This window comes from Lactuca sativa, chromosome 9 (genome assembly GCF_002870075.4).
Source record: "Lactuca sativa cultivar Salinas chromosome 9, Lsat_Salinas_v11, whole genome shotgun sequence".
NCBI classification, from domain to species: domain Eukaryota; kingdom Viridiplantae; phylum Streptophyta; class Magnoliopsida; order Asterales; family Asteraceae; genus Lactuca; species Lactuca sativa.
This window is the reverse complement of record NC_056631.2, coordinates 126,952,006-126,966,081: the sequence shown is the minus strand read 5'-3', so window position 1 is coordinate 126,966,081 and position 14,076 is coordinate 126,952,006. Positions and strand designations below refer to the sequence as shown.

Below are 14,076 nucleotides of genomic sequence, written 5' to 3'. Positions count from 1 at the left end.
AATTGAAAATAAAGCACCTTGATCCGAATATGTGGAAAAATTTGACATTGGGCTTTCGATTGTTTAAGATATCATATAGAGTGATTGAGAATCTTTTTTTGAGCAAGGATCGATTCTGAGTGTAACACACGGTTGCAACAGCATCAGCCCAGAAGTATAACGGAAGGGAAGCAAAGCTTAGCATGGTTCTAGCTGCCTCACATAAAGAACGGTTTCGTCTTTCAAGAATCTCATTCTGTTGTGGTGTATAAGGGGCTGAAAAGTTGTGAGTTGTCCCCTAGACATCTAGAAAGTCCTCAAATTCTTTATTTTTGAATTCCAGCCCATTGTCGCTTCTGATAATCCTCACTGTCTTTCTCAGCTGCACTTCAACTTGCTTGATAAACATCTTCAACTTGGGAGTATCATCTAATTTCTGTTTAAGAAAGAAAACCCAGATGAAGCGTGAAAAATCATCTACAATGACAAGAATAAACTTACTACCACCGAAGCTTTCGATAGCCGAAGGTCCACATAAGTCAATGTGCAGAAGTTAGAGAGCTTCAATAATCTTTGTATTGATTCGTGTAGGATGGCTCTTTCTGCTATGCTTCCCATCTCACACGCTGCACACAGATCTTCCTTATAAAAATTGAGAAGAGGAAGGCCTCGAACATGATCACCAAGCACCAACTTATTAATGTCTTTCAAGTTCAGGTGCGATAGGCGTCGATGCCATAACCAACTTTCATCAGTATTCGCCTTTGATAGCAGACATATTGCTGGTTTACCTCGAATTGGGTTGAGATTTAAAGGATACATCTCTCCCTTGCTTTCAGACTTCAACATAACTTTTTTAGATTGTTTCTCAATTATCTCAGAGCCCTCATCATCAAATGAAACCTTCAAACATGTGCCCACAACTAGTTGTGATGCATTGATGAGATTATGCTGCAATCCTTCCACATACGCAACTTTCCGAATTGAGAAGTCTCCGTTGGTTCTCATCCCATATCCTTTGATTGTTCCATACGAGTTATTGCCATACTTCATAGATCCACCATCCTTTAGGGACCCAAACTCCCTCTGCTCTTCTTTCCTTCCTGTCATGTGAAGCGACCATCCACTATCTATATACCATTCATCATCAAACTGCTCGTCACGTATCACCTACAAATTTAAGAAAATTTAGGAACCCAAAGTTTCTTGGGTCCTGGTGAGTTTTTCACAGAAAAAGGAGTTGCAGTAGAAATATCAACCAAATATGTTCGTTTTACTAGAGTGGATTGATCTTTTCTTTTGATGGTATACACCTTGATTTTAATTTTATCTTGTTTAATCTTTGGTGTATTAGTTGGTGTGTTGTTAAATGGTTTTGGTGTTTTCTTTTGAATCTTAGGGTTAGCTGACTTTTTCTTATTATGAATCTCAGAATTGAGCTTTCCCTTTCCTTTGACATCCTTTACTAAATTTGATATACTGGAAGGACCGAAACTGGACTTGGGACCGAAGATTGACTTTCGGTTCTGAGAGCCGGTTTGGGGACTGAAACTTGACTTTCGGTTCAGAGAGCCGGTTTGGGGACCGATACTTGACTTTCGGTTCTGAGATTTGGAATAATAAGCATTTGGGATTAAATTTTCTTGTCCTTTCAGTTTTTCCTTTCCTTTACCACTTGATTCTTTCTTTGGAGGAACATAGTTGGGATTTTGAGATTGCCAATGACGTTTTCGCTCATTCAAATTCTTCATGTATCTTTGATATCTTAAGTGTTTCTATTTAGCTAACTTCTTCTGCGATTTGTGGATATTGAAGCTAGCCTTTGGCTTCTCGTTTTATGTTTCGGTTGTCTTAGTTGGAACTCTCGGTTCTTTCATTGGTTCTTCAGGGATTTCTTTGGTTCCACTTGTGCTTGGTTTGTCGAAACTCGAGGGTTTGTTGATGGGTTCAACAACGTATCTTCCTTTAAGCCTCCATGAAGTTTGCTCAGATAAGCCTACGGTTTCGTTTGCGTTGTCAATAGGAGCTGACCAGAAGTAATCGTCACATCCTTCATCGTTGTCTTTGTCATCCAGGATTTTTAACTCTGCCGTTTGTTTTGCAGTGACACCAGTAACTGCATAGACCTGATTCGGCACTGTTCAAACCCTTTGATAGACCATAGCTTTTTCTTTGAGTTTCTGAGGCTTTTCTTTTGACAGGAGAGCGAATTCAACTGAATTTTCAGATATGAGAGGTTTCTCATTTTCGATTTCACTCTTCATAAACTTAGAGCAATAGACTATGTTTTCCACTGAGATTTCAGTCATCTCACTTTCCTCATCAAATTCAGACATATTATCTAAGTTCATTTTATTTTCTGAAATTAATTTGGCGTTTGACGTGTCAAAAGATTGAATAGTTTCAGACATAATTTTTAACCTATCATTTTCATCCAAAAGATTTTTGAGCATACATTTATGATCCTTATAAACTATGAAGGTTTCTATCTTGTCCAGTCCAATTTTGTAAGACATGGATGTCTCTTCTGACGACACTATTGATTCACACTCAGCAATGATCTCATCCTCCTTAAATTCAAGGAAGGCTAAGATCATCTTATGAATCTTCTTCCCTATCTCACAACTCAAATGCAATTAAACAATATTAGTATATAAGCGCTTAGCAATTAAACAAAAAAACATTCCTTTGTTTTAAAAACTTTAAATTGTCTCTTTGCAAATAAATACTTTCATCCCTAGCTTTATTTAATTCCACCTCCTTCTGCTCAATCCACATCCTTCTCTCTTCACTTTTTGAAGACACCCTGCTGAGTTGGTCAGTTAGATTAGAATTCGCTAAGCGAGTTTGCATGCGACTACCACTTAAGTTAAAAATTTTGAATTTTAATTCTTTTAATTCTTCTTCATAATCTGTTACTGGAACTTTAAGTGATTCAAGGATGGATTGTACCTTTTTGATCAGCCGATCACAGTCATTGATCTTCTCACTCATAGGCTTGGCTGCAAAACACTTGTCCTCAGTCAGTTTGGTTCCTCACTTGAACTTTCGGTTGATGAATCAGCTGTGACCATTAAACACCTTCCAGCCGAACCTACTTCCTTTGCCACATAAGCCCTTCCGTGAGTGGGATTTTTCACCTCTTCATCTTCAGAGTCGGTTGACCAAACTTCAACACCACCGAACTCATCTTCATCTGCATTCTCCTGCACAATCAAGGCATTCATAGAACTATTAGTTGCTTTCTTTTTCTTGATCTCTTCCAAATTACGCATATAGTATGCCTCATCATCTTCACCATCTCTTTTCTCATCCATTTTGCTTAGCATGCAATCTTTGGCAAAGTGATTCTTGTCGTGACAGTAATTGCAGTCGAACCTAGAGTCTCCCGTAAGCTTGCTCTCCTTCTTGTCTTCATCCTTTTGAGAAGAATTTTTTTGCTTCATCCTTCACCTTCTCAGAGTTGTAACTTCCCTGCCAATTTCGGTTCTTGTTGATAGGAAATTTTCTTCGTGCAAACTTCTTTGGATTGGTAACCATCAAAGCATACTCCTCGCTTGTAAGGTCACATTCAGACATATCAGACTCTTCTTCCTCGTCTACAATGCTTTTTCCTTTTGAGACAAGGGCCAGCGATCCCACACTTGAAACTACATTTGCTTCTTTGGTCACTACACTTTCATGGGAATTAAGTATTCCCACAAGTTTTGCTAATGAGTAAGATTTAAACTCTTCATGTGCTTTCACGGTTGAGACCATGGCCATCCATTCTGGTCTGAGACCGTTCATCAAGGTCACCTTCTATTCGATCAACTTTCTTTATTTTCCGTGCTTGAGCATCTTACTTAGTAGATGATTGAACCAATCGATAGTTTGTATGAGTTTTTCTTCTGGTTTCTGTTCGAAAACTACAAATTCTGACAGCAACAAGGTTTGAATGGAGTGTTCTAGATCTTCATCGGTTGAATAAAGTTCTTTCAACCTATCCCAGATTTCATTGGCCGTCATGCATGAACCAACCAACCGAAAAGTGTCAGACTGCAAGGCAAATCTGATCATTCTCATTGCCATCACATTACACAGCAACTTGTCTTTCTCGTCCTATGGCATCTTCTCTATATCCACCACCAACTTGTTATATTCCTTTTGGGACTTAACTATTGTGTTCGTTCCTGAGTGAACAAACGACCCAAGTGTGATAGCTTCCCAGATGAGATAGCCATTGTCTTCAGATCCAACCACGTAATCTTCAAAGTGATGCGCCCATACTTCATAGTCTTCAGTGTAAAGAATGAGAATTCAGGTAGTGGATCCAATGTTGTTTGAGATGTTGACGAGATTTGTTTGCGAATCTTCGTGAGACATGGTGAGCTTCTAGAATCAAACCTTTAAACTTGAGATTACGGTTTTATCAAAAACAGAGTTACCTTCGATATAAAGAAGACGACTTCTATTTATACGATAAAAGTGGAAACCCTAAAGAATTCTGAATACAGAAGGAATGTGTATTGATCACACAGTCTCCTGCTCTGATACCAATTGTTGAAACAAAGTTTAATCAGGATCGTTAGATTCTATGTAGACAAACAAGTAAGAACATAATTATGAACACAAGAATGGCTTTGAATGTGTCGTATGATTAATGCTTCAACACCTCAGAAGAGCTCGATTAAGAACTTCGACTGTAGAGGTGTTTAGGGTTACAAAATAATAAACATAAATAAACTCTTCCTCGTATAATGCATACATGCATGCACATTTATAATATGACCCTACTAGATAATCACGGATGGACAGGCCCAATCCGGATAGAAAATACAAGCCAATAACGCAACACAATTAAACTCTACATTTAATTAAAGTACCATGTGATATGCCATACTACTGACTAAAAACACGACGATGAAAGACGTCGGAAGAAATGACATTTGGCACCCGTAGACTTGCAAGTCCCACTGTAGCGAGCAGCAAGGTGTAGGATAGTCAATCCAGTATAGATCTATACACAAACTCAACGCTCTCCACTTAAGGAGATTCTGGATACAAAACGAGCCATGACAGGTGATGTCATGCCCCGTTACGTGGCTCACATAACTGTTGTAATGTTCTTGTATATGTATTGTATGTACTAGCTGTATTGTATGTTCTCTCCCTCTCTCTCTCTCTCTCTATGTCTTGTATATGTATTGTATGTGCAAGCGCACCCAAGAGACACCGCTCCTGCAGATGGACCCTGCTACATTCCAAGCTGCTGTAACAATGACATTAACTGCTGATATGCCACAAATCAACGTAAACAACACCAATGGAGGCGAAAATAGCATTTCCAACTCCAGCTGAAGGAACGAGCATGGGAACCAATAAGTGACAACTTATCAAGGCACACTAAACCCCAAGCTTAAGAACAGGAAGCAAAATCCTGGAAGTAAGAGAAAGGGACAACCAACTCAAAGGTTCTCAAAGAAGCAACATGTTGTTGTTGTTCATGCAACCATGACCCTTCTTACACCAACATCAGCGAGACCATATGCTGGAAACCTTCCAAAATGCAACCAGTGCAATTTCCATCATAAGGGAGCCTGTCGGGAGCTGCTGTCACACCTCAAAACCGGAACGGCGGAAATGTTCGGGGGTGGAGGACGTCATGTTCAGTATCACAACAATGCATAATAGTAAACAATCAACAACATCATCCATTGCATTAATAGTATAATTTCATACAAGTGTATTCTTTTAAGTTTAAGAGACACCAAAAAGTAAGTCAAAATATGAGACGAGCCTTGAAAGTGCTCCATCTTCTCAAAAGCCTGGCATCGGTACCTGTCTACTTTTGACCTGAGAATACAGGTTATTTTGAAAGAGTTTATCAGCTTTAAAGTTGGTGAGTTCACAAATATTTTAGTGTCATTGTTTGTATCAAAGTGTTTGTATGTACTTGATGTATAAGTTTGTAAATGTTTGTAAATGTTCATGAATGTTTGAATCTCCTAGAAAATCCTATATTTTCTACTAAACGTAGCCTTCTACCAAGGCATCAAATGTCCTATATGTTTGTTTCTTGTAAAAGTGTGTATTTTCCTAATTATGACTATCATTAACCAAAAATATAGCTTTTACGTTACCGTTCATTGTGTGAAGATCACAAAGTGAATGCAATGGGGAAATAATAAAGTATTGTAGTGTTGTATTAGGTAACTACTGCTATACTAACTACCTTAATCCAATTGTTAATTAAAGTACCATGTGATATGCCTGTACCACACTATTGACTAAAACACGATGATGAAAGACGTCAGAAGAAATGACATTTGGCACATGTAGACTTGCAAGTCCCATTGTAGCGAGCAGCAAGGTGTAGGATAGTCAATCCAGTATAGATCTATACACAAACTCAATGCTCTATTTCACACCCCAAAACCAAGAACGACGGAAAAGTTTTGGGGCGGAGGACGTCATGTAGAGTATCACAACACAAAAATATAGTAAACAAACAAACAACATCATCCATTTCATTAATAATGTATTTTAATACAATTGGGTTCTATACAGTTATAGACACCAAAAATATGAATCAAAATAAAAGATGAGTCTTGTAAATGCTCCATCTTCTCAAAAGGTGGCCTCGGTACCTGTCTACTGATGACCTGAGAATACAAGTTTATTTTGAAAGAGTTTATCAACATTAAAGCTGGTGAGTCCATAAGTATTTAGTGTCATGTTTTGCATGAAAAATGTTTGTAAGTATTCGAGTGTAATAGTGCGTAAAATGTTTGTAGTGTTTGTTTTTATTTCCTAGAAAAACCGTATGTTTTCCATTTAACAGCAGCCTTCTACCAAGGCATCAAGTGTAATGTATGTTTGTTCATTGTAGGAGTGTGTACATTTCCCAAATGCGACTATTTTTAGAAAATATAGTTTTTTACATTACTCTTTATGTGAGGAAATCACAAAGTAGATGTAAAGGGAAAATAATGAAGTAGTGTAGTGTAATAATATTATAATTATTATCGTACTAACTACCTTAATCCAATCGTTAATTAGGGTATAATGTTATATAGTTGTAACCATACTAATTGACTAGGGGAAATCACGACGATGTAATACGTCAAACATTAATGACATTTGTCATCCGAAGATCTGTCGATCCCACTGTAGCTAGCAGTAAGGTATAGGATTGTCAATCCAATATAGATCTATACACAAATTTGCGTTCTCCCTCCAGGAGATTCTGGATACAAGATGAGCCATGACAGAGATGTCATGCCCCGAAGTAGTGTCTCATATTTATTACATAGTGTGTATATAGTGTATGTAATAGTGTAGTATACGTCTTTCCTGATTCCCATCATAATGAGTTCTCTAGTGTAGTATATAGTATGTATTAGTGTAGGTTCCCTATGACTCTCATTATAGTGTGTTCAGTTGTATAGTGTAGTGTATTGTTTACGGTATGCATTGACTCATGTATGTACTGACTCATTGTATGATACAATGTACTAAAAGTCGTAAGTAGTATATCACTAAACTATACCTATTATAGTTTATTAGTAAGATCGTTTGTATAACTTAGTGTATTGAAATAAGACCCGAAGCTTTTATGTCAATACATATACCCATGATATATAACTAAGGATCAAATGACACTCGGAAAAACAATAGGGTACTCTAAGTCCACAACCAAACAAGGAACATGAAATAGAACGTATTATCAGTCCTAAGTCCTTCAAACCTTAATTATATAACCATATATGTATTAGACAGGATTTGACAGTATATAAGTTTAAAGAGTTTTGAAAGTAATTAATTGGAAACTGGAACTAAGTTTTATAAAGAGTTTAACATGTGAAAGTGTTTGGGCATCGATCTGAAGCAGTTTTGTTGACAAGACAGTTTAAAGTATAGTAAATCCATTGGCGTACTACTCATTAATCACATGTGATTAATATAATACCTAGTATGATTCAACTTGTATTCTCCCCCATAAAGCATTTAAAAACATATAAAAGGTTAATTAAGGGGTATGAACTCACCTGTTAGTGAGTGAAGCGATGGTAGGATCGGTTTAGGAGGTTGAGTGTCAATTGTGGACTTGAGCACAAACGAATCCTAGTAACCATATAATGACATATGTATGTATACAATTAGTGTTTCAAATAATCAATTATTGAATTGGGAACACCTTTGGGGCTAGTAAAAACTTATATTTAAGTGTTACAATCATATATGATTGTGTATAAGGGGAGTATGTCTATACATGGGAGTGTATGCTCAAAATACACCATATTGGTGTGCGTGCGGCCAGGATGGGTGTGCGGCCACACACTCCTAATGAATGTTCCAAAATGTGATTTTAAGTTATAAGAGGCATCTAGGAAGGTTTCATTCTTCATGCCTTATCCTTAAATGAAGTTTGTTGCCATTTTGGGAGCTATAAAGGGTGTGTGCGGCCACCATGAAGGTGTGCGGCCGTACACCCTTCATGAAGATGATCAACTCAAGATTTTCAAGTGTATCATCAAGTGTTCTTAGCATATAACCAGGTATAACAAGTATATACACGTTATAGAGGCTTGAAAAGGGTGTTTAGAGTCCAAAGCTTAGTGTGTGTTCTTGGTGTTCTTGAAGATCTAACACCAAAAACATGTTTTCATGGATCAAAGTGGGGAAGAAGGCTAGATAAGTCTAAATATCAACATATCAAAGGAAGTATTACTTACTTTTATGAAGAACAAGATGAAGGTTTGGATGATACTTGAGAGAAAATGTGTTCCAGCTTTGGAAAAGTGGGAAAAAGTGTTCAAAATGACTAAGTGTGGTATATATATAGGTGAGAGTGGGTGGCTGGGATGGGTGTGTGGCCACACACACCTGTGTGTGGCCGTACACTCAAGTGGGCGGCCGCACACTCCATGTTTTGGCGTGTTTGGACTAATTTTGCTTGATATGCATCTTGTTATCTCATTTCTAGGTTCCTACTTCAATTGTAATCGGTTTAGAACACTCGAATAGACCCTAAATAGTGCTAAAATTTAGTAAAACGAGTCTAACTTTGATTAAAATAGTCTTTTGCACAAGATAGAAATTTCGGGTTATCACACTCTCCACTTAAGGAGATTATGGATACAAAACGAGCCATGACAGGTGATGCCATGCCCCGTTATGTGGCTCACATAATAGTTCTAATGTTCTTGTATATGTATTGTATGTACTAGCTGTATTGTATGTTCTCTCTCTCTCTCTCTCTCTCTCTCTGTCTAGTATGTATGTATGTTCTCTCTGTATGTTATTGTTTGTTTCTCATCATAGTATTCTATATCTGTATGTTATGTTTGTTTCTCATCATTGTATGTATTGACTCATGTATGAACTGACTCATTGTATGTTTCACTATTCTAGTAATAATATTAGTAACTTCCTAAACTATACCTATTATAGTTTACTAGTAATGTTGTTTGAATGTATGAACATGATGGTATACCTTTGCTACCCAAAGATATTGAACTAAATGAAGGAACTTTTATATCTATACACATATACGTAATATATAACTAAGATTCAAACGACCTTCGGACAAATAACCGATACGCTAAGTCCACAACCAAACAAGGAACAGGAAGCAAGGCGAGCTATCAGTCCTAAGTCCTTTCAATTCTACTTATATAACCATATCTATATAGATATGAATTTGACAAAGTATAAGTTTAAAAGAGCTTGAATAAAAATTATTTAAGATTTAAAAGCATTTGATAACCATTGAAGTAGTTTTGTTTGTTAAAACAACTAATTGAATAGCAAATCCTTTGTTTGATAGGTATTAATCACATGTGATTGATATAATAACTATAATGTTTCAACTTGTATCCCCCCTCCATAAAAGCATTTAAAATCATTTAAAGGATAGATTAAGGGGTATGAACTCGCCTGTAGTGAGTGGTTTGGAAGAACGGATGGTATAGGATGCTATGTGTCAAGTGAAGACTTGAGCACGCACACTGATCCTATATAACATATAATAACACGTATATGTATTCAATTAATCATTTAACAATTAATTAACCAAGTTAAGACACCCTAGGTCATGGAAAACACTTTGATTCAAGTGCTAGAAGTACCAAGGGTTGCATCTAAGGGTTGTATAGCCACTTAAGGGAGTTTTCGGTTCAAGTGGTATGTTTCTTGTGGTTTTCGGTCCATATGGTTTTCGGTCCAAGAGGTTTTCGGTCCAAATGTTTGGCCAAAAACTCATGATATTTGATGCATAAGGTGATTTCCAAGGGCTTTCAACAAGCAAAGAAGTGTTCTAGACTTAATACTAAGCATTAGGAAAGTCTTAAGGTCTTAAAGGCACCTTCTTTAGGGTTTTCGGATAACAAGTATATAATGAGTTGAAAATCTTTTTGATCGTTTAGATCTTACACAGGTTAATCAGAATAATGCAAACAAAATAACAAACAAGAGAATGAATCAATAATGAGCTGAATGATTCAATAGATTCACGCCTCAACAGAGCTCAATGAAGAACTTCCACTGTAGAGGCTTTTAGGGTTACAATCGATAAAAACAATGATCGCTTTGAATGATCGGCTAAACAGCTACGTAAAAAGATGCATGTAAGCATCTATAAATACTAAACCCTAATAATTAAATCATTTATGGGCAGGCCCAATCCGGATACAAAAATGAGCTAAGGACCGAGCCCAAGACGCAACACATAATGGACCCAACAATCTCCCCCTTTGCGTCAATTGGGGCGAGACTCTACTTTGGCTTACTGGATCCTGCTGCATCAACCTTCTTCGTGGTTTTGAACAGGCAAGGAATGAGGGCAAGAAGAGTTCGTCGGAAATGAATATACCAGTGGACCATGTCATTGAAGTATTTCTTATCATCTTCAGAATTTTGCTTACACCAATTGATGATCCCCAGAACATGATCCAGACACGAAGTGGTGTAAAGATGTTTGTCAGCCAAAGCGAATAGACATTTCTGGCCTTCTTTCCTGGTGAACATAACCGAGTTTCGCTTCGGATAAATCCTCCCCATCTGCATTTTATTCAGATCACTTGCAGAACCGACTGGGGAGATGGTGGGCTTTTTTTCTAAGTACATTAGCAATTTCCTGATCCAACTTGGCAACCTCCAAGATATAACAAACCAACATCCTCTTGAAGTGATCTATGATTGGCCCATATTCAGTTTCATTGGTGAGGAGGATATTATGCAGGATGATCCAATCGTGAGGATTTAGGTTAGGAAGATCAGCGAGAGAAATGGCATGTTTGGCTTTATCTGACCCCCTCAAGACTTTGAATCTGATGTTCGTGAAGTTACCCTCCCAAAAGGGTTTGAGGACCCGAACATTGACAATCTTATGTGCACTCCACGTCTGATACTGAGGCTGAGCAAACCTCAGATAGAAATCAATAAATTCCCTATCAACCTTCGGGTGAGGATGAGGGACTTCAGCTAAGTGGGGAAATGCATGAAAGATAAATGCCTTTCGATTCAAGGGTATGTCGAATTGAGACTCAACAGAATTAGCCCTGTCCAAAGAGATCATAGGTTCAAGCCAGAGGATGCTGGGGGACTCGATAGCTTCTTTGACAAGCTTCTCAAGAGTCCATGGAGGGAATAGGGTTTTTCGACTTTCAAGGAGATCATGAGCCTCCTTCATCCTCCTTTCATTTGTTCGGCCTCCCTAGCAATCCGAGCATTCATGTCCAGTTCCTTGTCCCTGGCCTGTTTCTAAAAATATAAGCAATGGTTTCTTTGTCTTCGTTTCCATCACTGTCATCGAGAACCTTTTTGCCTTTGTCTTCAGCACCTGAACTTGATGCATGACCAATTGTTGGTGGTTTGGTTGCTTTAGTTGGAACTGATGAAGAAATTGGAGGCGGTTGGGATTGAGCTGTGGAAACAGGAGGAGGTTGAGATTGATTACTGCCCTTTGAAGCTCCTCTCCCCCTTGTTTTGGATGGACCACTTGCTCAGGAAGCCCCTCAATTCTGCTAAGCATGGCAAGGGCAGGAGCAACTTTCTCAGCAAGAGTTCGCCTCACTGAGTAGTTGAGAATCGAGTCATGCGCTTCAATGATGTTCGAGAGGGCTCCGTGGACATCCGAAACACAAATCTTAATCACAGCATGCTCGGACCAAAGAGAATCAACCTCCTTCTCAGTTTGGGAAAGTTGAAGACTCTTGGTTTTTAGCGCAGTTGTTTTGCGTGCAAGCGCATCCATCACAGAATTTTCCGTGGCAAGGTCTTTTTGGAGCTTGGTCAGGCGATCCTCAACGGTTGTGTGGAAGGATTTGTTGTTTGCTTCTAGTGTCTGACGAAGACTGGCGAAGTGGTGCTGTTCTGTTTCAAAGGAAGTAGCCAGCTTCTCAACAACCAAATTAACCTTCGCTGCATTAGATTCGGCTGCCCCCTGCAAAGACTCCAAAAAGAGGGTAGCATCTCGAAATAGTTTTTCGACTTTTTCGGTCGCAGCAGCACAAGCCTTTGTTGATGCATCTATAGCAACAGTAGCAGAGTTGATGAAGGCTTCGTGTGCCTTGGTGAAAGTATCGACCATCCCCTAAATGGCAGCTTCCGTGATATGGGACTGAGAGGAGGAGGAAGAAGCGACGAGAGTATCAATCTTCTCGTGAAGTTCCTTGATGTGCTTTTTGGTGACATGAGCATCATCATCATCATCATCGCTCTGAACCTGGTAGGGACTATAGTAAACTGAATCGAAATTCATATCTTCCCCTCCTAGAAATGTCTCGGTTTCGGCTGAGTGATTGGGAGATAAAGGCGATGTTGGAGGTTCGGTTGTGGGAGTCGGTTCGGGTGTGGAAGTGGGTTCGGTTGTAGGTGTGTGTTCGGGTGCTGAAGTACGATCCCCCGTATCAGATACGTTGGTTCGAACTCTAGTGGTTGTTGTTTTTGTGGCTTCAGAGAAAATAGGAGGTGGTATAAGAATAGAAGTGGGTGGAATATAAGTAGAGGAAGTTATGGGGGGAATGGAAATAGAGGAGGTTATGATGGGAATGGAAACATAGATAGTGATAAGTGGAGAAGAGACAGGTTCGATTGAGACTGGTACCTCTGTGAAGGCGATCTGGGAGGAGAGTCACCTCGAACCGACTCCTTTGAGTCTGAACCTTCATTCTCTGATTCGCTTGAGGAAGAAGCAAGAACAAGTTTTCTTTTAGGCTGTGTTTCCTTCTTCTTCGGTGGAGGTGATTGGGCTGCCTTTGTTGATTTTCTCTTCTTAGGAGTAGGGCCTTTCGCCCCTTTGACCACTTTCTTTCCTTTCCCTTTCTCTGGTTTCTTGCCCCTGGTAGTAGGTTTATCTGCGTCATTGATGGACTGAAGCATCTCTGCAGTCAGCTCTCTCGGACCCGAAAGAGGAAACTCCTTGTAGGTCTTGATGATGTGGCTCTCCTCTGATACACAAGCATACATGGAATCAGGAATTGAGCCAACAAAGATGAACTTGGAGGGATCAGTGATGATGATCTTTGTAGTGGAACACGCCAATCGAGGAGAGTGGAGAAGTGGCCACAGTGGGGACATGATACTTGTCCATCTCCCATTTGGTAACGAGCGTCCAGAACCTGGCATAGGAGATTTCAGTGTGTCGAGAAGTAGAGCCGAGGCTTTGAATCAACTGCTGCTAGAGAACCGAGCCATAGTCGAGGTTGATCCCATTGTACATCCCATAAAGAATTGTCATGAACAAACGACTGACCCCATCAGAACCTGCACTCCTCTCAGATAAACCTTTGAACAAAATCATGAAGAAGTCGTTCCATTGAGGAGGAAGGCATGACTTCTTGAACTTCGTGACAGTAGTAAGGGTTTCAGTGTAACCCATGTTGTAAAACATGGAGAATAATGTCACACCCCAAAACCAAGAACGGCGGAAACGTTCTGGGGCGGAGGACGTCATGTATAATATCAACAACAATGTAAAGTAGTAAACAAGCAACAACATCATCCATTGTATTAATAAAATAATTATTATACAATTGTGTTCTGTCAAATTTTGATAAACACTAAAGCATAAATCAAAATGAAAGATAAGTCTTGAACAAGCTCCATCTTCCT

At 38.9% G+C, this 14,076-nt stretch overlaps 1 protein-coding gene across 1 annotated transcript; it reads right to left on the bottom strand.

The window, feature by feature from the left end:
• Positions 1 to 277: 277 nt before the first annotated feature.
• Positions 278 to 1,730, bottom strand: LOC111882200 (uncharacterized). Its single transcript, XM_023878551.1, has 3 exons — positions 1,293 to 1,730; positions 883 to 1,149; positions 278 to 415 (listed from the first exon to the last, which is right to left on the bottom strand). Exons 1-3 carry the CDS (start codon positions 1,728 to 1,730, stop codon positions 278 to 280), a joined length of 843 nt encoding a protein of 280 aa, XP_023734319.1.
• Positions 1,731 to 14,076: the final 12,346 nt, after the last annotated feature.

Bases quoted from the DNA above. Each gene is read 5' to 3' on its own strand.
- LOC111882200 (XM_023878551.1), bottom strand. From the start codon at position 1,730: ATGAAGAATTTGAATGAGCGAAAACGTCATTGGCAATCTCAAAATCCC. The intron at 1,150-1,292 runs GTGTATACCATC...TTAAATTTGTAG, and splicing joins AAGATAAAATTAAAATCAAG to GTGATACGTGACGAGCAGTT. The intron at 416-882 runs GTTTCATTTGAT...TTTCTTAAACAG, and splicing joins TTGTGGGCACATGTTTGAAG to AAATTAGATGATACTCCCAA.